The sequence below is a fragment of the Halichoerus grypus genome, chromosome 6 (genome assembly GCF_964656455.1).
Source record: "Halichoerus grypus chromosome 6, mHalGry1.hap1.1, whole genome shotgun sequence".
NCBI classification, from domain to species: domain Eukaryota; kingdom Metazoa; phylum Chordata; class Mammalia; order Carnivora; family Phocidae; genus Halichoerus; species Halichoerus grypus.
Window position 1 is genome coordinate 153,027,547 of NC_135717.1, and position 26,503 is coordinate 153,054,049.

The window sequence follows — 26,503 nt, forward strand, 5'->3', positions numbered from 1 at the left end:
TATATCCAAAAGGGGAGTTGCCAAATCATATTGTAATCCTGTTTTTAATTTGGGGGGGGATGTCATGCTGTTTTTCATAGTGTCCTGCCATGTTACAGTCCCACCAACACTGGACAAGCATCCCAATTTCTCCACATCCTTCCAACTCTTGTTATTTTTGTGGTTGTTTTTATGGTAGCCATCCTAAGTGGCTGTAAGGTGGTATTTCATTATGGATTTGAGTTTCTTTTCCCTAAAGATTAGTGATGTTGAGCATCTTTTATTGCGCTTGTTGGCCCTTTGTGTGTCTTCTTTGGAGAAATGTCTATTCAAGTCCTTTGCGTATTTTTTAATCAGGTTGTTTTTTGTTGTTGATTTATAGTTCTTTATATATTCTGGATATCAACCCCTTACCAGATACATGATTTGCAAATATTTTCTCCCATTCCATAGGTTGCCTTTTCAATCTGTTGATTGTATCCTTTGATGCACAGAAATTCTTAACTTTGATGAAGTCCAGTTTTTCTTTTTTTTTTTTTTTATTTTGTTGCCTGTGCTTTGGTTGTCCTATCCAAGAAATCATTGCCAAATCCAATTTCATGAAGCTTTTCAGCCATGTTTTCTTCTAAGAGTTTTATATTTAGATCTTTAGTCCATTTTGAGTTAATCTTCATATATGGCATAAAGTAAGGGTCCAGCTTCATTCTTTTCCATGTGGATATCCAGTTTTCCCAACATTACTTGTTGAAAAGACGCTTCTTTTCCCATTTAATGGCCTTGGCACCCTTATCAAAAATCATTTGACCAGATATGCAAGGGTTTACTTCTGGCTATCTGTTCTGTTCCACTGGTCTATATGTCTGTCTTTATACCCATATCACACTGTTTTCATTACTATAGCTTTGTAATAAGTTTTGAAATCAGAAAGTGTGAGTCCTTCAACTTGGTTCATCTTTTTCAAGACTGGGAAAAAGTTAAACTTTTATTTTGAGGTAATTGTAGATTACATGTACTTGTAAGAAAATAAGACAGAGAGATCTTTTGCCCAGTTTCCCCCAATAGTAACATCTTGCAAAACCATCACACAATATCCCAACCAAGATACTGACAGTGACAAGAGTCAAGATACAGAACAGCTCTATCACCACACCCCCTTTCCTCCTCCCTCCTACTCCCCATTTCTGACCCCTGGCATCTACTGATCTGTTCTCCATTTCTATAATTTTATAATTGCAAGGAGTCTATATAAATGGAATCATCCAGACATGCCCTTTTGGGATTGGTCTTTTTAACTCAACATAATTCTCTGGAAATTCATCCAAGTTCTTTTACAGATCAATAGTGTGTTCCTTTTTATTGCTGAGTGGTAGTCCAGGCAATGACTTTTAAAAATTTCTTTTATGTTAGTGTCTTCCTGTGCCTTTTGACCTTTGACACTGGGTGGTTAAAGAACTGGCTGGGTTACCAAGTGGGCAGGACAAGTCTGAACATAACCAAAAGCCCAGGCCTGTCTCCAGTGCTGCTGTGTGAATGACCCTTCTTAGTTTGCAGAAAGGTATTTTGTTGATCCTGGAATGTTTTCTTTAAATATGTGGCTCAGAACAGAATCTCGATTTCGGTTCCTAGGGAGTGGCATAGTATTACTGGTCCCGGGGGGGTTTCTCATGCTCTGGCGTGTACTGCTATCTTTCATTATCATGTGGATGTGTAACTCCACGTTTCCAGTTTGGGTCCTGTGTTGGCCTTGAATGGAGTACTGAACACTTTTCCTAGCAGAGAAGGCACTGAGAGCTCTCCCTCAATGCATCTTCCCACATCACCCATGTCCCGAGTGCTTCCTGCGTGCCAGGGGCTGGGATGGTGCAGACATGCTGGGATAGGAATGGTGCAGACATGCTTTTAGGCTTCATGATGCTGAGCTGGAGTTGATTCTTACTACAGGTGTATATTGAGCACCTAGTCGATGCCATTATATTGAGCTTCGTGGCTACAATGAGGAGGACACAAATGAATCCGGCACATGTCTTGCCAACAGTCTCAAGAATCTTGTACATGAGTACATAAGTAAGAATATAAGATAAAAAATATTAACATAGGAGAAGTACCAGAAAGTACACAATCTCAGAGAGCCTGGCTATTCCCGCAGCCTCGGCTTAGTCATTCCTGTTTATTTAAGCCCAGTGCCTGGCAGCTAAAAACACTTAATCAGTGTAGTTGGTTAAGGTTTTGATGGATGGATGGATTGATAGACAGAGATGGCATTTCAGCCAACAGTTGAGGGACGAGACTCATGGAGACAGAGGAGTGGGTATTCTGAGCAGAGGGGCTAGTATTAGCAAAAGATAGTGGGTCGCCAGAAAATTCCCAGTCATCCATACCTGAGGTCCAGGAGACCCAAGTAATTCAGTCTGGCTGGAGCAGAAGGGTACAGGAAATCCTGGGACACAGGGCTGACATGACCCCGTAGCCGGCATCTGGGGGGGCCTTACACACCAGGCCGAGGAGCTTGGGGTTTGTTCTTCAGCAGCCACAGAATGCTACTCAAGACATTTATCTTTTAAGGTGAGAATTTGCTCATCTAAGGACGTGGCACTTAGGAGACAGAGTTTCTGGTGTCTTGGGTTGGGCGGGTTGCCCTCATGCTGTTTCATGCCCCTATCCCCAATCCCTTTATCCCAGCTACAAATATGTGTTGTCATTTATCGGGGAGGGGGCTGCATTAAGGAAAGGCACCACCAAAACAGGGAAATGAACTCAAAACCCGATGTTTGCCCTTTGGGTGAGAAGTATTTTCAGCTGTAGAGGCCAGTCTCTCTCAGATGGTTGGCCCTGTGGCCCTGCACTCACCTCTCTTCCTTTTCTTAACAGTCTTCCACCTGCTGAGAGAACTGGCCACTCTCCCTCTCCTGTTCGCACAGAAAGGTTGTGCAGATCTCTGATATGATGTTGTTCTCGTATTTGTTATTCTTCGCCGTCTGCTTATCTTGGTCGGGTGGAAATACACCCTACAAAGCCGTGTCTCCTGCTCTCGAGGGACCTACATTCACAGTGTTCTTTCTTTGTCTTCCTCACACCCCCTCTTCTCGTCCTCCACCACTTCTGAATGTGCATCCTAATTTCTCACAGGCGATCCAAATCGACTCCTTCGGAGACTGTGCTTTTAACAGTGAAATTAAGTTGAAGATCTACCTTGTTGAGTGGCTTCTGTGGGCCTAGCAGTGGGCTCGGTGCCATGGAATGCACTGGCAACCGTTCATTTATGCATTCATTCAAAATGTGTTTATTGAGCACTTACTGTGTGCTGGACAGGTGGGCGAAGTGTGTGCCCTCGAGCTTACGCTGTGACACTTACAATATTTTGGAGGAAGTAAAACTCATTGTCGTGAAGCAGTTGAGTGTGTACAACAGAAGATGTAAGAAGGTGTACAACAGAAGATGGTGACCCTTAGTTGCTGAGCCTGTGCTATGTCCTGAGCTCAGAGTATCTCTATGTAAGCCTCACAGTGGACCTATTTTCCCCATTTTATAGGCAAAGAGATGTTGGCTTGCAGAGGACTGGTAGGTTGTAAATGATAAGCAAGAGCTTTGAACCTAGGCAGTCTGACGCCAGAGCCCACAGTTTTAACCACTACTCTACACTGTATGACCTCAGTGAATATAAGCAAGTATTAAATGATGTGGAGTTGCTGATATGAGTCAGTCTGGAAGGGAGAGAACTAACACTGGCTTCTCGTGGCGTTAGACTGGCACAGCCTGTCCCACGTGTGGACAAGCGTGGGTGGGCCGAAGACCTCCAGCCGGGGCAGGTGCATTAGCCTCAGAGCCTCCGGAGAGGGGAGGGTGGGCGTGGTGAGAGTGGAGGATGCAGACCCAGGCAAGACTAGCATCTTCTCCAAGACGGGGAGAGCAAAAGAGGCCCAAGATGGGAAACTGAGGTCTGGAGGAGAGTGGAGCAGCAAGAGCTCCGTGCTGAAGTCAAAACTCAGCCGAGGGGTGGATTTGGAGTGGCTGGGTCTAATTTACAGTCAGGGGTCTCTGCCGGGCTGGAGCCGCCCGCCCTGGTCATGGAGTCCCAGTCACCCAGGCCAGTTCTGAGTTGCCACACTCGGAAAGTTCAGTGGCCAAGAGTAACAACTTTGTGGAGTGGCCTTGGCAGCCCCGCCTGGGGCCAGGTCAGCCTCCCCTTAGAGTCCCCAGGTCAGTGAAGTGAGCCTTGGTCTCTTAGCACAGGACCTTGGTCTGTCATCTTCTGGTGTGTCTCAGTTGCCACTCTGACTCTTGGTACGTCCTGGGACCCACCGGAGATTGGAGGTTATATCCCAAGTTTCCTGGGGTCTATGTTGGGGCCCCCATGAGAGAACATTCACCTGGGGGCTGAGCATCAGATGCATGACCATGCTGTTCTATCTAGTGCTCTTATTTTTCTTCGGCAGGATTGTATTTTCTTTCAGTATCTCACCTCCTTTTATACTTTCCCATTTCCGCTGCTGGTCACCGCTTTTTTCGATTTCTACATTTCATGAATACATTACTTCTGTCCTTCTGAGTCATTAATAAAGATGTTAAATAATTCTGAACCAAATATTCACTCCTGTAGGGCCCTACAGGACACTTTCCTTTAATTAGTTGTGCTACCTTTCATCTCTCTAATGTCCTTTGGTTTCAGATTTCCAGCTGGTTTTGAATTCATGTGACTTTTTATCCAGTTCTGTTTGAACTAATTTCACCAGTGAAACTCTGAGAGACGTTTTACTGAGCGTTGATTCAGGTCCAGGCCTACCGAGAGCTCTGCTATATTCAGATTTTTTTTTTTAAACAGATTAATAGAGTACAATTTGGTCTTAATAAACGGAGCCTTCCTAATGCACCTCTTTCCAATATTCTTTTCAATCATAGCAGTATTTTCTCCGTTAATGTCATGGTAATTTGAATTGTGTTGACGTCAGACTTCACAAAAAGTACTCTTACTGTCAGAAGTGATCCTTTTAGACCTTTTCAGAGAGAGCTATTTCTTAGTGGCTGTGCTGTTTCCAGTGTCTTACAGTGACTTTGTTTTAAGAAAATAAAAATAAGTGGGTGTTCTGTAATCACCTAATTAACCAGTTTCTAATGTGCTTTCATACACAAAATAGGGAGTAATTTAAACTGGTGAGGGACCAGAATTCATAGTGTTTTATTAAATAATTTAAAATTGGGCAGCCATTTAAAAAGAACTCTCATGTCTTTAAAACGTAACTGACAAGAAGTGGACTATTATGAGGTTAATTGCTGAACAACACAGGTTGTGAAGGTTACCATCAGTGGTATTTGGCGCATGGAAATCCTTGGACCTAAGATGAGGGTGCAATCCTACTGTATGGCTGGAAGAAGGCATCTCTTTGTATCAAAGTAGATTCTGGTTTTTTTTTTTTTTTTTTAAAGATTTTATTTATTTATTTGACAGAGAGAGACACAGCAAGAGAGGTAACACAAGCAGGGGGAGTGGGAGAAGGAGAAGCAGGCTCCCGCTGAGGGGGCAGCCCGATGCGGGGCTCAATCCCAGGACCCTAGGATCATGACCTGAGCCGAAGGCAGATGCTTAACGACTGAGCCACCCAGGCGCCCCAGATTCTGTTTTTAAATTAACCCCTTCTGTGTGTCAGCTCAGGGGGCCCACTACTTCATACCAGGCTGTGAGATTAACTCTTGATTAAAATATAAAAATAGATCTAAAATAAGTGTGTGAAACATTTGTCGGGAGGTCATTCTTTGCCTTCTGTCTGTACGGGATTTTTAAAAACCTTTATCAGTAAAAATAGAAAATGTTATAGTTCTAAGAATTGTTGCAGCCATATGGTACAGCCATATAGCTACCCTCTCTCTCTCTTTTTTTTTTCTTGTATACCTGCACAGTGTATTTGATGAGGTCCTCTTGCTAGCTCTTTAACTCACTAACATTAAGAGAAGTTCTCCAAGCAAACAAAGGGCAACTAATTTGACCCTCTTTGCAAACACTAGAAGCATCTGCATTCAGGAGATAGACCAGGGCTGGATTTCATCCTAGACAGTCGATGGATACTTCTCTAAACAATAAGGTTTAAAAATAAAATCCTTTTGAAGTAGCAGGGCTGTCTCTGCTCAGGGAGAAATAAAAAGTTAATAAGGCAACGTGGTGGGTCCACTGATGGTGTTTATAGAACCGTTTAAGAAGCAAAATATAACCCCCTTAAAATTTTTTTTCTTTTACATTAGTTATAAGGTTCTTTTTATCCTCTCCCAAGAGTAGAGAAGTAGCATTTACTTGGGGTGTGCGAGAGTCTTTCTGGAACAGATATTACAGTCTAAGTACAGGAATCCAGAAGGGCTGCCCAGAAAGAAACGTGGGGATCACAGTGGACTTGGGTGTAAATGTGCGTCTTTGCTGGGATGTACATAAAACAAAACCGCAGGCTCTCTTTCGGCCCTAAGGAGGCAGAGGCCTTCTACTGCGCAGGGGTTGGCCCATTGTTCCTACAAAGAGCCAGACGGAGAATGGGCTGGGCTTCGTGAGCCCCGCGGCTCCGCCCTGCTGTGCTGTTAGCAGCCCCGGGCAGCACGTCCATGAACGGGTGCGCCGCGGGCCAGAAACGCTCCATTTGTGGACGCCAAGATCGGGATTTCATGTATTTTCGCATGTCACGGAACGTAACTTTTTTGACGTTTCTTTCACGGGCCATACAAAGGCAAGCGGTGGCCTGGATTTGGCTTGTTACAGGCGAAGCCACTAGGTGGCCAGTTCCTGCTCTGGCGCGCACATAGATCACGTGTCCCCCGCACACGTGGGGCTCTTCTGGGGACCCCCGTACATGCTCAGTAAACACGTGTTCACTTAGCTGTCGCCGAGTCAGGGCGAAGAGCAAGCCTTCAGCTGTCTGGCACACACTTGATATCTGCAAGGGATTTACCTGCAGTCTTCGCTGATCCCCCCATTCCAAGTACCACGCTTGCAGATAACTCCCCCCATAAAATGCAGTCAAGTATAACAGAATAATCAAAGGGACCCTTTCGGACCCTTCATGATTCTATAAATACGGGGCGAAAGTCCTCTACTGAGTGATTAAAAGAAATTCTGCCCCTGAAATCCACTCTCTGTCACATTACATCATTGCTGCGATGACACGAACGAGGGATTCACCTCCATCGGCAGAACCAATCCGTAGTGCTGACGGGCGACGGCGGCCGCTCCACCGTACAGCCCCCGTGTGTGCCGAGGAGCGCAATCAGACCTCCCTCCCAGCGGGCGGGTCAGCCCGAACAGCCCCGAAAGTCCATCGTGATAAGCATCACACATAGAACGGAGCGGAGACTAGTAGGCTGCTTCAGGAAGCAGGTGGTAGGCTGGGGTTGGGCATGACTGATGCCCTCCCAGGGCTGTCAGTGGCTTCCGCCTAGACTTGATCCTCCACGCAGATACATTTGGCATTTATGGCTTAGCCCGATTTCGCCTGGTTTTGTGTCTCTGGCCCTGGAGGTTGTTTTCAAATGTCAAGAGTGTGAGTATGAAATGCTCTCATGCTAAAGATCTGCTGTACTTTATATCGGCCAGAAGCAGAATTTTCTGTCCTGTTTTGGTCACCGTATTGTAGAAGAATACAGACATGCTGGAAATGGTCTACAGAAGAACAACAAAATGATCAAAACGATAGACGGTAACATCTGTAGAAGAAAACTGAAAGAAATCAGGATTGTCTCATCTTTGAAAGGGAAAGTGATTCTTGCCATCAGATAAAGGCCTTTTTCTTTTAAGGAGAATTTGTATTTTTTTTTTTTTTTTTTTTTAGCTGTGTGGAATACTTGATTTGTTTTTAGATTTTATTTATTTATTTGAGAAAGAGAGAGAGAAGGAAAGCACGAGTGGCAGGGCGGGGGGAGGGGGTTGGTAGAAAGAGAGAGAGAATCCCAAGCAGACTCTATGCTGAGTGCAGAGCCCGACGTGGGGCTCGATCCCACGACCCTGAGATCATGACCTGAGCCAAAACCAAGAGTCAGACTTTTAAGGAGATTTTGATTAGACATTGCAAACAGAGAAGTAAGGTACATAAGCCTACATGAATGGGTACCACTGGAGAAGAAACAGTTGACCACAGTGGTTTGGCATCTGACTACTGGGTATTAGGTGGCTGATTGGGTTGATTTCTTGAAGTTTTTCCCTGCAGTATACTCCTTGATTCAAATAGCCCAACTGCGGGGTGCCTGGGTGGCTCAGTCATTAAGCATCTGCCTTCCGCTCAGGTCTTGATTCTGAGGTCCTTAGATCGAGTCCCACATCGGGCTCCCTGCTCTGCGGGAAGCCTGCTTCTCCCTCTCCCTCTCCCCCTGCTTGTGTTCCCTCTCTCACTGTGTGTCTCTCTCTGTCAAATAAATAAAATCTTTAAAAAAAAAACAAAAACGAATAGCCCAACTGAGACAGACAAAAAAATAGGCACTACTTTCTAGGGAATTAAATTTATCCAGAATGATGTTTATTCCAGCTTACTGATGATGCTTGTGGGCCTAGCGCCAGCAGACTCCTTGTCCTTCCCTTCATGTTGTTGTACGGTGAGCCTCCAGAGGCTGTAGGGTAGTGAGCATTTTCGAGACTCTGGTGAGATCTCACTCTTCAGACAGAATGTCAGACTCTTCAACTGTATTTTCAACTGTCTTGTGAGATGAAGACTAATTGGTTTGACCTCACGGTGTCGCATGTTGAGAGACATGAATCTTCAGCACTCTTCCTTGAATTCATTGATTTCATTAAACACTGTCTGCTTGTGTTTGCAAAATGTTGTAATTTCCCAGTGATTTCTTCGAACGGCAGCGCATAAACAGATTTTTTGGAACAATGCCATTTCTTAGCTTTGATCTTGTGTGTGAATCTTTATTTCCAACAGGTCTTTTACATTAAGTCCATTGAGCCACAGAAGATATCGACTTTAGGGAAAAATAACGTGATCGTCACGGGGGCAAACTTTACCCGGGCATCCAACATTACGATGATCCTGAAAGGAACCAGTACTTGCGAGAAGGATGTGTGAGTTGACATAATAGTAATTTATCCTTGATAATATAGTAAAAAGCTCAAACTTATGCCAGAGGCATATCATTGTGACTATAATCTTTTCAAAGTATTGCCATGGGCCAAAGTGGGCCATCGGTCTGCATATTTGATAAGACATAATTTCAAGAAGCAGAAGAATTTAAACACCACATTTGAAGTTAATTGTGAGAATCTGTTCCCTCTTACCACCCAAAACCTCAGGGTGTTGCCTATTTGAGGTCTTGATTTATATCCATTAACAAAATCAAGTATTTTGAGTAGCAAACATCATCTTGAAGATGATCCCCTTAGAAAAATAGTTGCATACTTAGGACTTTGATGGTAAGATAAGACAGCTCTTCCAATGTATCACTCAAAGTTGGAAAAAGAAATTTCCTCATCTGTTTTATTCTTTGTAGCCTTCTCTTCATTGGATTGGTGTCAGGCTAAATAAACTAAATGGAACATGTATTAGTAGTTAAAGAAAAAAGACCAAACACCCCAACACAGATATCTGGTCAGAGTACCATTTGAATATCATTATTTCTATCACTTCTTTCCTCCTAACTCATCCTTTCAATGAAACTTGGAGAGAAAATAATTTTTCATTGTCTCCCTGACATCCTTGTGCAAATGTTACCCCCAAGAGAGATGTCATAATAATAACACAATAGACAATTTGAGTTTTCTGCTTGTTAGCTTTTATAAGTTTGGGTTAATTTGAAGTAAAAGGCATCACGGTCTATATGAAGTGTAACACTGAGCTCGTTCTCATCATGGAAATGCATTGGAGACAATGTGCTGAAGCGTGGTGTTTTGGTTGTTAACTACTACAACAGATTTGTACAGCATTTTAATCGGCCACACTTATTTACTGAATTTTCTGTTTTAATTCATTTGCTGCATGTAACTGCCGTCCTCTTCCCCCTCCTCACAGTAAATCTGGGATGCCTGTCATCTTGATGGAGAAAGCTGTTCATGGGTGGCTCTGCTATTTACCAGAATTATCCAGCGCACATCAGCAGCTATATCTTTGTGGCATAGGCATTTTTGTGCCATTGGTCCTGGCTAAATACCTTATTGTGAAAATCTTTCATTATGTGTAGCGAAATCTGTGAAGTTCGACACCTGTGTGTTCACTGAAAGGCAATCACCTTCACTGGAAAATAAGTTGGTGTTCAGAGCATTACCCTATTTTTGACTCTTTATGCTCTCATTTCAATTCTGAATGTGTCTCAAGATACTGCAGTTATTAAATTAAATGACTCAGAGGCCTTTCTGCATGTAGCATTTCAGTAACCACATCAGAGTGGTGAACCCAAGTTCACGAGAAGTAAACATAATACCCAGTTAATCCTATATCTGAGTTCATGCCATAATCCCAAACTCTTTTCATAAGGTATTCTTCAAATGCCTTATTATTCTGAAGGGAAAAATACAAGAATAATAGCAGAACGACCCACATTTCCCCCTCTCTCCTTCCAAAATTTATAAACAAGCCTGGATTTTAATGATCAGCCATTTTACGATGAATTTCCTAGAGCGTGGCTCTGAATATAAAGTTTAGAATGTAAATCCGAGGTAGTGTGACTGCACACTGACTCAGATGATTTCTGAATTTGCCTTATTGTTAGGACTTATTATTACTACTTAAAGGGTATGTGCGTTAACGTTAATAATCATGCACATATCCTTTAGTAACAGTAGATTCACACGTAACATACCGAGCATTATTCAGCACAACCCAGCCTTAATGATTTTTTGCTTTAGAGGCTCATTGTAGACATGATGTACAGAGGAAGTGCAGGTTACAGAGGGAATAATGTAGAAGGCTTTGCTTTGTCCCCTGAAGGGTGTCGAAGGCAGGTCCTGTGGATGTCAGAAGCCCCCAGGATATTCCCAACTAATTTCTCGTCTGGAGCTCCTTGGGAGGCAGCTTCGCTCTGATGCTGATTGAACCCCGAGACCCCTGGATTCTTGGCACAGACTCTGGTCATGGGCTCTCTGCTCTCCGAATGGCAGAATCTTCTATCTCTGCCTGGGATGGGGTTCTACCCTTCTACCGCTCAACTGGAACTTCTCTTTTTTTAAGCTTTCCATTACAGAAATTTCCAGTCATACCCAAGAGTGAAGAGTGCATCAAACCTCTCTGTACCCATCCTCCAGCTCCAAAACTTAGCAACATTTTGCCAGTCTCATTTCGTTTTTGGAGGGGAGGGACGGATGGTGGCTGGAGTAAGCACATTGCAGATGCCGTATCCTTTCCCTCACACACACCGCAGTATGTGTCTCCAGCAGATGAGCATAGTGCCGTTCTCATACTCAGCAAAATTAACAGGAATTCCTTAATACAACTTAGTACCCAGTCCATGTTCCACTTTCTGTTAGGACTTCTCCTTTCCCCATTTCTAAGGAAAATGCAAAAACATAAAAGAAACATAAAAATGCATAGAAGAAAGAGGACCCCTGCCCCAGATGATGCCCACAGTGGTCAGGGGCCCCTGATGAACCAGCAGTTGCCTCCAACTGTTCTGATAGTTTGTGAACTGTTGCAGTTCAAGTAAAATTCATACACAGTCATGTTCAGAAGCCAACTATGCTAAGCGTCTGGGTCCTTTAAGAGTTGTTTTTCTGCCCTTTTCTAGGATACAGGTTAGCCATGTGCTAAATGACACCCATATGAAATTCTCTCTACCATCAAGCCGAAAAGAAATGAAGGATGTGTGTATCCAGTTTGACGGCGGGAACTGTACATCTGTGGGACCCTTGTCGTATATTGCTCTGCCGCACTGTTCCCTCATATACCCTGCCACCACCTGGATCAGGTGCTTTCTGGATTCATACTTTTCTGTCTTTGTGTTTAAAGGGGTCATGGTCTCAGGGTTGTGAGATCGAGCCCCACATTGGGCTCCGTGCTGGGTGTGAGGCCTGCTTAAGATGATCTCTCTCTCCCTCTGCCCCCTTCCCCCATCCTGCTCTCTCTTTCTCCCTCTCTTAAGAAAAAAAAAAAGAAGAAGAAGAAGAAAAGAAAAGGGTCATATGCATAAAGATCATGGATTTCACTCAGATAAATATAGAAATAATAGTCCTATGTAAATTCCTCTCACAGAATTCCCCTTAGGATTTATTCCTAGAAAACACACACATACCTGACCAGCAGTTGTCCCCGTGAACACTGTGAGCATATCCTGCTTTCCTCTGAGCTGTGGCTGCCAGGAAGCTCACAGCTAACATATGTGTTCATACTGTGGTTTCTCGTCAGATTGTATAAGTCTTTCGCCTTTTAAAATGTTCGTTTCATTGAGGTACCTACTCTTAGCCTACGTTTCTGATACAAATATACAACATCTCACTCCTGCCTGTGACACAAAGCTTCTCTCTTACAACTTTCATTTTATAACCTTTCGAGTAAGCTGTTTTGAATAATTCGAGGAAATATTGGGAGCTATCTAAATGAAAAGCAGTATCTACATTTCAAAGATACTCCCTCAGAGAGAGATTGACATTCCAAAATAAACTCTTCCAGATGACTCCAGTATATTAAAAAAAAAAAAAAAAAAATTTGTCTGCCTAGTTGAATTTAAATTCACATTCGGATTTTGGAATATAACCCTAAAGATATTTTCATAATAAGAGATTTCACCTAACACAGCATGAAGCTGATTTTCAAAGTACTGTCTAGGTGAAAATGTAGATGAACCTTTTTTTTTTTTTTAAAAAAAAAGAAGAAAAAACAGGAGCAAAACACTTGTAGTCCAGTGTTCAGAGGCAGATGTCAGGGTTGGTTTCTTCCAAGGCTTCTTTTCCTGGCTTGCAGATAAATGGTCTCCTCCCTATGTCTTTACGTTGTCTTCCCTCTGTGACTGTGTCCTTATCTCCTCTTTTATGAGGGCACCAGTCATATTATTGGATTAGGGCCCACCCCAATGACCTCATTTAATCTTAATTACCGCTTTAAAGACCCTGTCTTCAGATACAGTCAAATTCCAAGGGACTGGGGGGTTGGGACTTCACCAGTTCTGCCTCTAACAGTGGCATGAGAAAAACGGAAATTTCTAAACCAAGCCTCTAGCACTGCACTCCCTGCTCGGGGTCTAAATCCTTCCTATAAATAAAAGCAAACATTGACGTGGCACTCCCCACATGCCTTGTGTGTTACATCTAGTAACTCAGTTAATGGTCACAGAAGGACCAGCAGTAGCCCCTTTAGCAGGAGAGGAAACTGAGGCATAGAGCATTCAAACGACTTGCTTGGGCTCCCAGGCGGTCTGGCCCAGGCTGCCGTGCTCCGAGCCACCAGCGTTCTGTTTTGCCATCAAATAAGAGGCTTCTTTATTATCTTTTTAATTGAAGTATAGTCGGCCTACAATATTATATTAGTTTCCGGTGCACAGCGCAGTGATCCGATTAGGCTTCTTAGTGTCCAGTCACCTGTGCTGTTCTCAGCCCGTGACTCTGAGTTATGCCCGGGCAAGGGCGAGGCTCTGCAGTCTGGCGTCGGCAGAGAGTGCTCGGCTCCGCTTTCTAGTGATGGGGACAGGCTGGCAGGAGGCCAGCTTGACCCTTCCCCCTTGTGACTGGTTCGGGGCCTAATGTCTTCCTTCTGTCCTACACAAATTGGCCGCCTCATGCTCACCTCGAGGTCTTGTCATCCTGGCTGGGCCCGGCTGGCGCACAGAGCGGACATTCCCAGGCTCCTGTCCCCTGGAATGACCTACATGAACGGGGCGGGGGGTTGGGGGGGGGTCGAGGGCAGCCAGAGCTGTGGACAGCTGTTTATTTCACATCTAATGACCACTTTGCTTATATGTGATTATGTGGTGAGAATATGTGAAATCATTTGGCTTGGTTTTGGAGAGAGAGAACGTAGCTGTTATTTATATGGCCTACCAAATGGGAATTTATAGTTTTAATGCCATTTATAATTTTACCTTGTCCAAAATGTTCCCTATCTTCCCTAAATAAAGTATAATTGGTAGGTTGGGAGTTTGATTTTGAAAATTGTTAGATTGAAGTATCTTAATATAGATTAAACAGCAATCAAACAAAATTCTGTTTAGTGAAACCTTTCCAGGGTATAGCCGATGATCTGATTATATGTGGCAACATGACACAGCAAGGCTGCAAATTCTGTAAAAGAACTTGGGCATTTTCCTAGAATTAAAACAGGATCTGATCTGAATTTTTATATTTATGTATCTTAAAAACTATACATTTGTGGCCAGTATCATTAATAGACTTCTAGAATTGTCCTGCATTGGAAATTAAAATGTATTACTTGGCTCTCAAACATAACTGAGTTTAATATTAAGTGTGAATAAGGTGATAGCTTTGTTCATAAATGCAAAATGCCTGTATGTTTACTATGAAACTCCTGTTGTTGCTTTTTCTCTTTGCAGTGGTGGTCAAAATATAACTATCGTGGGCAGAAATTTTGACGTAATTGACAACTTAATCATTTCACATGAGTTAAAAGGAAACATAAATGTGAGTCTTCAGCTACCTTGTAATAATAGTAATTTTCAAGGATGATGTTGTTTTCATCACACGAACATCTCTTGGGGAATATCTTTTATTTCTGTGCCTTTGTGATATTACAAGCTTTTACCTGTTGGGGGATATACACCATCTGGGCTATAATGGAAATAATAAGACCTTCTCCTTGCAGTGGAGTATTTCCAATTGTGGTGCAGAGGACAGAGGAATGAGCTTGGTATGACAAGGCCTCCCATTTCCGCCAGGTGGGCTTTGTAGGGAGGCACTTTAATGAGACAGTGTTTAGGAATACATGTGAAAGTGCCTTGTGAGGGGCGAAGGTGAGATGTCCAGAAGAATAGCAGTTCTGTGCAGTCGGTGGTGGAGTTCCCATCGTGCCCACAGAGCTGTGGTGTGGAGGCCAAGTGACCTGCCCGAGTCCCAGAAATCTTGTCATATATTCCTCCTGCTCCTGCCGTTGTCTGGCTTGGTCCCTTTCCTTCTCACCTGGCCTCCTCTTACGTTGCATGTCCCCACACAAGGGTCTGGTCCCCAGCCCTTGTCCACTTGCTAACACCCACAGGAGTCACGGGAGGGCCTCGTCACACAAAATGATGCATTTCAGATACAGGTTGGGGCCTCCGAGTACACTCCTACACCCTTCTCGAATTCTCTCCCCATTCTCTCTTCCCCTTTCTCTCCTTCCTTAACAAGAGATGTGAAGGTAGCAGCCTCTCCGGGCCCCACCTGACCACTTCCTGCCAAAGCTGGCTGGTCTGCCTGTGGCCACAGATGTGGCCGTGCTTGGGACCAGTGTGGGCTTGGGCCTAGGCACAGACAGCCTTCCTGAGTCACCCTTACAGCCTCGTCATACACACATCTGCCTCCTGACACACCCAGCGCCAGTTCCAGGCCTCACCTTGTATCTGATTCTAGGCCACGTCTCCACAATGTGAACACACACCGTTTTTTGATTCTTCATATCGCCAGAAATGTGAACGAGAGATCCAGGGCTGGACAGGTGTTAAGGGGGAAGGAGGTTTTGTTTGTCTCAGCACCTTGCATCAGATCTTCCCACCTATGGCCTCTTCCTACCCTCTCTTTTCTTTTTCTTTCTTTCTTTTTTTTTTTTTTTTAAAGATTTATTTATTTATTTTATTTTAGAGAGAGAAAGAGAGAGAGCATATGGGGGTGCAGGGCAGAGGGAAAGGGAGAGAGAGAATCCCAAGCAGATTCCATGCTGAATACGGAGCCTGATGTGGGGTTCAGTCCCACAACCCCAAGATCATGACCCGAGCTGAAATCAAGTCAGACACTTAACCAGCTGAGGCACCCAGTGCTCCCCTACCCTCTCTTTTTTTTTTAATTTTTTCATTTTAAAGATTTTATTTATTTATTTGACAGAGAGAGAGACAGCGAGAGAGGGAACACAAGCAGGGGGAGTGGGAGAGGGAGAAGCAGGCTCTCCGCTGAGCGGGGAGCCCGATGCGGGACTCGATCCCAGGACCCTGGAATCATGACCTGAGCCGAAGGCAGACGCTTAACGACTGAGCCACCCAGGCGCCCCCTACCCTCTCTTTTTAACACCAATATTAGAAAGTAAAAAACAGGTAAACTCCCACCTGACAAATTTTTTTTTCACAAGTTTTATTGCTCCTATTTATTTATTTATTTTTTGAGATTTATCTTTAAGCAAGCCATACCAAATGTGGGGCTCGAACTCCCAGCCCCATGGTCAAGAGTTGCACACTCCACGGACTGAGCCAGCCAGGCGCCCCTTATTGTTCTTCTTTAAGACCTTTGTCAACCTCTTCTTTTCCAGAGGCTTTCTCTGTCCATCTCTCTGCACCCCTAAAAATGACAGTATTTATGGTTTTTTTTTTTTTAATAAATCTGTGAAGCAGGCCACACTTTCTGTATTCTTTCCAGCCTTCATGCTCCACATTTTCCTGGGGGCCCACGTTGTCCCTTTTGCTTTTGTTTCCCTGATTTCCTGTTAGGCCTGCAAAACCTTTTCCTCACTTGGGGTCAGTGACTTCCGCTAAGCGCCAGGGGACGCTCCCCGACAAGGAGGGACGCAGCCAGCCGTGGTGTGCAGCTCCCTGCGGCCTCCCTGGGGGATGCTCCGCTCCCTGCCTGCATTTCCCAACCCACCTCGAGGGCTCGCAGGACACACAGACCCTGCAAAGTCTTTGGTGCCGCGTGTCCCTCTTCCGCTAGGCTCCTTCTCTCGGCACATCCCTTCTCCGTTGCATGACCTCCGGCTGCCCCCATTACCACTAAGAGTGTTCGCAGTGATAGCAGCTGGGGTTCCTTGAGTGCTGACTGGGGGCCCGGCATGAGTCCAAGCATTTCTGCACATGTAATCCCATGTAAGTTAGCCCCCATTTAGTTGAATGAGCCCTCATTGCATTTAATTTGATTTCGGGTTCATTCAGCCCTGTAAGGGGAGGGTAGTATCACTCTCCCCATTTTACAGATGAGAAATTGGGAGCACAGAGAAGTTCAGTTGTCCGGGTTACCTCGCTCCTCCATCGCAGGGCGGGGGCTCGGTAATGAAGTTCTTAAAAATGCTCTTTTCTCCTCCCTCAGGTCTCTGAATATTGTATGGCGAATTCCTGCAGGTTTTTAGCCCCCAGTTTAAAGAGTTCCAAAGCGCGTACAAACGTCACTGTGAAGCTGAGAGTCCAGGAGACCTACTTGGACTGCGGAAGCCTGCAGTATCTTGAGGACCCCAGGTTCACAGGGTGTCGGGTCGAACCCGAGGGGGACACAGAACTGGAAGTGAAAATTCAAGTATGTTTCTCACTTCCTTCGGGTGGGACACGCCCCCCGCCTTGATGGGCAAGGTGTGCTTGTGTCTGTGGGTTCCCTTGGGCGCCCTCATTTCTTCATCTCCTCTTTGTTCTTCACAGAAAGAGAACGATGAGTTCAACATCTCCAAGACAGACATTGAAATCACCCTCTTCCACGGGGAAAATGAGCAATTAAATTGCAGTTTTGAAAATATTACGAGAAATCAAGATCTCACCATCATCCTTTGCAAAATTAAAGGCATCAGTAACGCAAACAGCATTGACACCTCTTCCAAGAAAGTTCGCGTAAGTCACCTGACACTCCTACCTGTTGGTTGTACCTTATTTGGGGCACTTCTCAGTGACACTGAAGCCAGAATGACATCTGTTATGGATCTTTAGATCTTCGCTTTAAATAGCAGATAAACAAAGCTGCTATTGCAGGCGCAAGCATAATTCCTCCAAAAGAGCGGGTCGAATCCATCCATGTGCCCATTCGAATGTCAAAGCACTGAACACACCATTGTCTGTAATACTAATGAGTCTTGATAGTTTTGTTCTAGCCATACATTTAGACCGTAGCACCTGCACACAGAATCTCTAGACCACGGATGAACGAGCTATCATTCTTTTGCCAAATGTAGGGATGACATGTCTTAGCGGAAACCCAGCACATTCAGAGTAGCATCCGATTCTGGTGGAGACCAGATGATCTCTGGGCCGTGGGCTGCTTCCTCTGTCATGGAGTCATGCCGCAATTCATCTCCTCCCGACATGTTTGAGGGTCCCATCAGAGGTATATTTATGTCCCACAATAAAGATGTGAGACCCTTGGGAACAGAACCATATTAGAAGTCTTTCTTTATGGTGTTCATGCCATATGAGGCTCTCCACAGTCTATACCCCCCCAAAATGCTTTATGATCTGTAGTCATAAATATTGAATAAAGGTCAAGAAAAAAGAATATCAGACTGTAAGACCCCCCCAAAAAAATGTGTCCATGTCCCAGCTGCACCAGCTAATAGCTGCATGGCCTTAGGTAAGTCGCTGGGCTTGGCTGAGCCTCCAGTGGTCCATCTGTGTGATGAAGAGGGTACTAATTATTATCAGACCAGTAACAGCTGAACTCACAAGTGCCACATGTCACACCGGGTGAGGAGAGTAACGCTAGCAATCTCTAGTCGTGAAATGGTCCCTGAGGGCCTCTTCTGTGACGGGAACGCAGCGGAGAAGAAAACAGACCCCAGGTTCTGCCTTTGTGGGGGTTACCTAAAGACACATGGAGTGAAGAAAGTAAATGAAAATGTGTGAGGTGGTGGTGATCGCCATGGAGAAGCATGAAGCAGGGACAGGCAGTGCTGCAAGGTGTGCAAGGGTGGGCAGCCAAGGTCTGTCTAGGAAGATGACATTTGAGTAAGGACCTCAAGGAGGAGAGGGAGTGAGCCATGGGCTCTCTAGGCTAGAGGGTTCTAGACCTGCAGGTTGCAAAAGTCTTGAGTCAGGAGCCTGCCTGGTGCATATGAGGAGCAACAAGGATGCCAGTGTGGCTAGAGCAGAGGGAGCAAGGGGGAATATTCAAGGAGGCTGGAGAGTTACCGGAGGGAGCAAGGAGCCGGGCGCCTGGGTGGCTCAGTCAGTTAAGCATCTGCCTTCAGCTCAGGTCATGATCGAGTCCCACATCGAGCTCCCTGCTCAGCGGGGAGTCTGCTTCTCCCTCTGCCCCTCCCCCCTGCTTGTGATCTCTCTCTCTCGCTCACTCTCTCTCTCTCTCTCTCTCAAATAAATAAATAAAATCTTGGGGAAAAAATTAAAAAAAAAAAAAGGAACATGTGAGCCATTGCGAGGGCTTGGCTTTGAGCTCTGGGAAGCCACTGGAGAGTTTTGGGAGGACTGCCATGAGCCACTCACTCAAATGATGAAGTACATTTAGTCTTCACGACAACCCTACGAAGAGGCACTATCTACATCCCACTTTAGAGATGAGGAAAGTAAGGATGGGATGGCTGAGTTAAACCCCTAGGGCAAAGAGGACTCAATTCTAAAATCTCCAGGTATAGTCCAGTGCACCTCAGCTGTGACATATCTGAAAATCAAGGCACGGTGAATGTTCTCAATGTGCTCAAGTTCACACAGCCAATCTGCCTGAGCTGGGACTTGAATTCATATATCCTACCTAGCTTGTCACCTTTTTGTATCTTGGGGAAAATAATTTGGAGGAAAAAGTGTGTACATAAATATGGCGCCCAGTTCAATTGAGTCTAATGACTTTCTGTCCCATTAGGTCAAACTGGGAAACCTGGAGCTCTACGTTGAGCAGGAAACAGTTCCTACCACTTGGTATTTTCTGATTGTGCTTCCCGTCTTGCTAGTGATTGTCATCTTTGGTAAGTGCCCTGTTTGATTTTGTCAGAGAAATGATTCCCTGGGGCCTCTCGTCAGGCAGGCAGACTCTCAGCTTTCAGGGGCTGTTTGCCTCAGTTGAGTATTGATGGGTAAAAACCCAAATCACAACTTTGGGAAAGGAATCATAGGTACACGTTGAGGGCTTTCTAACTATTTTTTAGGATTCCTCATCGATACAAAGCTGGATTGCAAAGATGGCGTCTTGGTGTTTGAGAAATATAGTCCAACTCACTTCCCCAGTACTGTGAATGGCAATTACAAATCTCCCATTTGCGTTATTCCTTCAGAATTCCTCTGGCATTTTGGACTTTCACAATCTGGTCATCTCCTCCTGCCTTCTCACCTCACCAAACACCACCCCCTGCTCCCACCCCAGCTCTGCTTTTCCTGGCAGAAGTATGTTTTAGAAGCGTGATTTGTACCATCTATTAAAATATCGCAAGGCTCATCCGAGCACGATGATCCCAGGGTGGCTGCTCGCTGGCTGAATCTGGCCCAACAATCTGTTTTGTTTGGCCCGCGCAGCACTTTTTTTTTAAACTGTGAACTAGTTGATGGCATTTTAAAATGAGGTGGGTCGCCTATGTTGTACACCTGAAATCAACGTAACATTTGTGTCCGCTGTACTTCAGTTAAAAAAGAAAAAAAAGCTGATTCACATTTTTAAAAATATCTCTTGAAAATTTGAAAGCTCTGGATCATTGGATCTCCACTTTTCCATAGCATCGGTTTCCTGGAACTGAATAACAGCAGCCCCTTGAGAGAGCATGTGGGCACTGGGGTTTTGCTGAAGTCCCCACCACTCCCTGTTGTCTCCACCTGGGCCACGTGACTCATCTGCCTACCTGGTCCCTGTAGCCATTTAGTGTGTGACCTGGTTCTGAGCAGCTTTTCATCCAAAGTCTGGTTCCTCTCGTCCATCTCAGAAATAGAACTCCTCTCCACCAACTAAGAGAACACTTCACAACGCTCTGTTACTAGTTGCTACTGTTCCCTTCCATGCACTCCTTCATTCATCCATCCCCGCATCCACTTACCTCGTGTCTATGAACACACGTTGTGTTGCTGATAACTGCGCAAGCCTCCGGAGCTGGACAGCAGGAGGGAAGGCCTGGCCCTTTCTCCTGGCAGGTTCTCAGTCCAGAGAGGGAAAGACTTCTGTGTGTGATGAACTGGCCCAATGGAATGAATTCATTTTGCAGAGGCCCTCTTTTGCCCTGCTGATGATCATTTCAGGTATTTTCTTGTGCTGCTTCTCCAGTTGACCACCCCTGTTCTCTAGCTGGAATCCAGAATTGGGCTGGATACTTTAATAATGTTCTGGCTGGCACTGGCTTCGAGTAAGAAGATTACTTATAAATTCTAAATGCTGAGCTCTATTTTGAGAATCTGCTAGTGTTAAGCAGCTGTAGACACCAGTCTCCCCATAGAGTCCTCTCCACTTTGTGACTTACTAGAAGCCTCTGATCTCTTCCTGTGCCGTGTGTGACTCGCCCCTCCCGTCCCCGCACTGTGTCATAGACTGTTTGTGCTTTTTATGGTGAGGTGGGCTCAGTTTGACCCATGGCTTTGGCTTCATCGGTAGCTGCAGAGCCCTTTAAAATTCTCATCCCCTTCTTGCCATGATTCCAAGCCAGCATGTGTGACCAGCAGCTTGAGCAGGTGTAAAGTGTACAAATATTTAACCCATCTGTCACATCATTAGTGAAAACACGAAGCACCCTGGCCTAGGCCTGCCACCTTCTAAACATCCCCACTGTGGCTTCCCCTGGAGACGTCAGCCATCAAAAACCCACTGCTGGATGGATGTGGCTGCCTCATTCCCTTTGCCTGCCCTGCGCCCCTGTAGCCTGAAGTGTGGCCCGAGGAACGCTAACCCCAAATCATGCTCCCGGAGAAAGGGGTTCCGTGGTCACATAAATTTGGAAATCACTGTGCGCCCCATCCTTTTTTGAAGATGCACAATGCATGTTACGGTGAAGACTGTTGACTTTGTGAAATGGTCCAGTGAAGAACCCTACTGAGTTTTGTTTCCTCCAGGATCATTCGTATCTACTGGTAGTGGGTCCTTTTATCATGAAGTTGCTGTTAAAGGAGGAAAATCTTTTCCAGAATAATAATGTAGTTGACAGTTGTTGAATATTCTTTTTAAAGAACAACTTCTGAATGTTTTCTGTGGGTTGCTTCTTGCAGTCCTCTCAACATCACAGTGAGGTGTGGGCCCTTTGACAGATAAGGCAACCAGGCACAGAGATGCTAAGGAACTTACTTGAAGTCACACAGCTCATAATTGGCAGAGTGGGGATGTGAACCGAGTACCAAGCCTGTTCAGGGCACTGTCTCAGTTAGAAGCACAGTTAGAAGCAAGACGAAGTGGGGAAAGAAGCCATGTCCCAGATCCGAGGGTTCATTGTGGACCTCTCCCCATATCAGCCAACTTGATCTATGCAAGTTTGGCTTACAGAGCGTGGATCTGTGATTTCCTTCTGCAATTGTGGCTCAGCTTTATTTCTCCAGGGATGTTTAGAAACATTGAAAAAAGAATGGAACAATATCAGCGGCCTGTGGCTGCAGGGAAACGTGGCTTATTTCATTACTTCTCAGCCAGCTGGGATCTTTGGTTACAAGTGGAGGTTATTTGATTTAGTTTTTACTTTAAGGTGGGTAGTTTTTTGTTTTCCTGTTGCGCTTTAGCATCTTCCTCTTTAGAGTGTCCCCTCACTGGGAATTTTTCCTTTTATAAATTCCACCTCTTAAATGCTGTTCTTTCTCTCTCTTCCTCTGTCTCTCTCTCTCTCTGTAAAAGAAATGTCAAGGTTGACTTCGTTTTCCTTTTTGTTTTTGAAGTTAACATGTCAATCTGACACTAGATCTCTGTCTCCTCAGCGGCCGTGGGGGTAACCAGGCACAAATCGAAGGAGCTGAGCCGCAAACAGAGCCAACAGCTGGAGCTCCTGGAGAGTGAGCTCCGGAAAGAGATACGTGATGGTAGGCTCCAAAATTTTATTTGTGGAAAAACAAGCCTTTTTTTATCATCTCTCCCCCCCCCCCCCAAATGGAGCTGGCCACAGTAATGAGAACTGTTTGTATAATAGAAGACATCTGAGTGGCGGGGTCTAGGCCTGGCTCTGTGTTTATTCCAGCCCTGCTCTGCAGCCAACCAAGTAATTATCTCTTGTTTCTTCTTTAATGAAAACCAAGGTCATCCTCCATGTTAGACAAAACAGCAGAAGATCTTATCCATTGTTTGTTGAGTTAAAATATTGCTCTTGGGATTCTGTTTTGCAGGCTTTGCTGAGCTGCAGATGGATAAATTGGATGTGGTTGATAGTTTTGGAACTGTTCCCTTCCTTGACTACAAACATTTTGCTCTGAGAACTTTCTTCCCCGAGGTAAAAGAGCATTGATCATATTCCTAAGGTTGAGTCTTGAATAATAACGAAGGTGCTTGTTGCTGTCGTCAAAACAGGTGTTTGCTTCCAAGGTGGCTGTAGATAGTGTGCTTGGTGCGAAATAAGGGCTTACGTCTGAGCAGAGCCGGGAGAAGGGTAATTATTAATTGGATTGATTAGGGTATAAAGCAGTGATGGGTCACTGACAATTATTCTTTGTCCAGTAACAAAAACCTAGGAGGGACAGAAGTTCAGAGTGGTGATTTTTGTTTTATTTTACTACCTGTTTAGAGCTGAATTTGTAGTTGGGAAGCAAGCTAGTTCATTTAAAAATCAATAAATTGTGGGCTGGCCAATTTGTTGTGTTTATCTGCATGACTTCCACTGCAGCTATTAGATTATTCACTATGATTTCTCAGTTGGAAATGAAAAGTACTATGGGCCGAGAGGGAGGGAGGGAGACATGTATAGACTTTGAGTTGATAGCACCCATTTTTAGCAATGTTGAGTTCTTAATGGTTCTCTCCAGCAGTTGTTCTTCTGCTGATCAGTCCATATCATCCTCATTTAGCAGAAATAGCTGCACGAAATGATTGATTAACCCATCCTGGGACTCCGAGGAGCAGTCTCCTTTAACCCTTTGGGTTTTCGGTCTCGCTCTCTTCTGACGCCCCCATCTTCTCCCCTACCCACTCAACCTTCCTCCTTTACACTCCCAAGTCTTGAGCAAAGGGCACTCATCTGCCTGTCATCACCTCCACATCCTGATGCCCCCGCTTCACCATGCTGCCCTTTTTTGTCCAGAACTGGTGACCACAGAGGGACCCAACCTCTGGAACATCAACACAGATGATCATATTTCAGTCTAGACTTCTAAGCAAAGCCAGGTCAAAACAGAGCTGGTATCACCTTACCAGAAGCTTCTCAGCTACATTTGGCCAGAAGCCTAGAGTTCAGAAACACAGACACATGCAGTAAGCAATTTCCAGGTTCTCTATAATTCTAGAAGCAGACACCATGATATGTGATGCTGTGTCTGGAGGTTGGGATACCTCCATAAAACACCCACTATATATATATATATATATATATATATATATATATATATATTTATTTATTTATTTATTTAGTCCAAGCCTTACTGTTGTAAATCAAGAAGGCTATAAATAAGACTTCAGTTTTTTTGTGCTTGTACAATATACTTTTTTAAACTTCTCCTCCAAGAGTACCAGGCAGCAAGACTTGTATTTGCCACCTCATCTATCCATTTCTACAGCAGAACACTACCTAGGGAGGGAGGTCAATTCCCTGAATCAGGATGACTATGCAGGACATCATGAGTCTATTTCTCAGCTATCTGAGATCCCCATTAAGAATTTAATAGCAATAAAACAACAGAGATTTCTACCATCAACATGAGGCTTGTGTGGGCTTTTACAGTTAATGATTGCCCTTGAGTGCTGAAGAGAGTAATCTGTGGCCTGAAAAAGAAATTGTCCTATATTCTAAATTCAGTAATCAAGAGCAAAATAAGTGATGAATGCAAAAGACACTATTGCAAGTTGAGTGTTTTGAGGGAAAAAAAAAAAATCCCAGGAAAAATGCTATATTATTTTAGAAGAGAGATATAGTTGACCCTTAAACAACACAGGTTTGAACTGCATGGGTCCACTTATACACGGATTTTTTTTTTCAATAAAACAGTACCGTCCTATAAATGTATGTCCTCTTCCCTATGATTTTATTAATAACATTTTCTTTTCTCCAGCTTACTCTATTGTAAGAATACAGTATATAATACAGAAAACTTACAAAATATGTGTTAATTGACATACAAAAGATGTGTTCATTGGTAAGGCTTCTGGTCAGCAGTAGGCAATATATTAGTAGTTAAGTTTTGGGGAAAAGTTACATGCCAATTTTCGACTGCACAGAGGGTCAGCGTCCCTCACCTCCCCCCCCACCCCCCCGCCGCATTGTTCAAGCCAAACAGACTTAACTCAGGGTTATGAATAATCTTGAACAGCAACTGAGAAAGCCAGGAAAACTGAAGTCAGTAAATGAGAGGAGTGGAAAAACAGGCATAACTATCAGAACCCTAGCAAGACCTAAGTTAAATTCGAATTTATAATGCAAGATATAGAGGACGGAGGAGCATAGTCTGTGATGACAGCACCAGCTGAAATGCTTTCTAGGCTGCAGATCCGTCCTTGTGTCAATTAGGCCCTTTACTGATGGATCAGGAGCCACATCCTCTAGGCCTGGAGGTCGGCTGGTAGACCGAGAACTTGAGCAGTCAACACCTACCGGACAGCAGTAGACAGAACCAGAGGAAATTGTAGGTTCACAGAGGCCAAGATATTCCCAATTCCTGGCTCTGTATCAGTTTTTGGTTCTCCAAAGCCTTCCTTTTCATTGTATTGACTGCATTGTTTTGCTGAAAATAGGAGGAGAAATAAGGGTGAGCAGGGCATCCTATCTCCTAGAAGAGGGAAATTTAAATGAAAGGAGGAAGGAGCTTTAGAAAACAGGGAGCCATGGTGGCATTTCTCTATTTAAGGTCAGGACTCAATCTGTTTAAACTGTCTGTCCATATCAAGTTGGTTCAGCAGAAAAATGTTAGGAACTAGAAAATGCAAACCCAGGGTATGATTTTTCTGCATATTACTAAGGGAGAGTATGACCAAAATAGTTTGAGGTCTTCTGCTTAGGCTAACAGATTTGAAACTATAAAGCAAAAATTCTCTGCAGAAGAAATTTACTTTAACGAGGTATAAAAATAGCCTAAAGTTTCAAATATTACCCCCAAAAAAGAGGAAGAGAAAAACCTGAATGTTCAAGTTTTTATTTTCATTCTGTTGACTCATTTAAAGTGTTACTCATGCTTTTAAAATTTAATCCTTTAATTCCAAGAAGACTTATGATACATTAAAAAGGGAAACTCGAATTGAAAAGTCTATATCCAGGAGCAACATAGCATAGCACATAAAAATAATTGTAGAAGCCAGCAGGACAATAACTTTGTGATCTAGTTTGCCATAAATTAGTGATAAAAGCAATAAACATAGCTGAGATAGAACTTACTGTGCACGTGTGCATTTTCTTTTCACACCAAGCTTAGGAGATGGGAGTCGGTGGTGTCCTCATTTTGCGGATGAGCAGTGTCAGGCACAGAGAGGTTACATAACTTGCCCAAAGCCATGTGACCAGTAGGTGCTAAAACCAAGAGTGAAACCCAAGTAATTTGACTCCAGATTTCTAACTTTTAACCAACCAGCTCACCCCATCTCCATAACATTGTCTCTTGAGACAGTGGATACTACTAAGCTAAGGCTTGTAAAAACTAATGGACACAACTCAGTATTTATCCCGAGAGGGCAAACTGCTTAAGGAGGGGTCTGCACATTCGCATAATCTTCTTTACC

General features: G+C 44.2%; 1 protein-coding gene across 3 annotated transcripts in view; it reads left to right on the forward strand.

The window, feature by feature from the left end:
• The window catches only part of PLXNC1 (plexin C1), a 142,044-nt gene that overhangs the window by 69,436 nt on the left and 46,105 nt on the right, over window positions 1–26,503 (forward strand). For all 3 annotated transcript variants that reach the window (XR_013449311.1, XM_036074499.2, XM_036074514.2), the window contains exons 10-17: window positions 8,868–9,007; window positions 11,659–11,838; window positions 14,413–14,500; window positions 17,081–17,284; window positions 17,404–17,589; window positions 19,565–19,667; window positions 22,573–22,674; window positions 22,975–23,078. Coding sequence is in view for 2 of the 3 variants with exons in the window: in XM_036074499.2 (XP_035930392.1) it covers window positions 8,868–9,007; window positions 11,659–11,838; window positions 14,413–14,500; window positions 17,081–17,284; window positions 17,404–17,589; window positions 19,565–19,667; window positions 22,573–22,674; window positions 22,975–23,078 (1,107 nt within the window). In the remaining variant the exon portion in view is untranslated. The remainder of the gene's footprint in view (window positions 1–8,867; window positions 9,008–11,658; window positions 11,839–14,412; window positions 14,501–17,080; window positions 17,285–17,403; window positions 17,590–19,564; window positions 19,668–22,572; window positions 22,675–22,974; window positions 23,079–26,503) is intronic.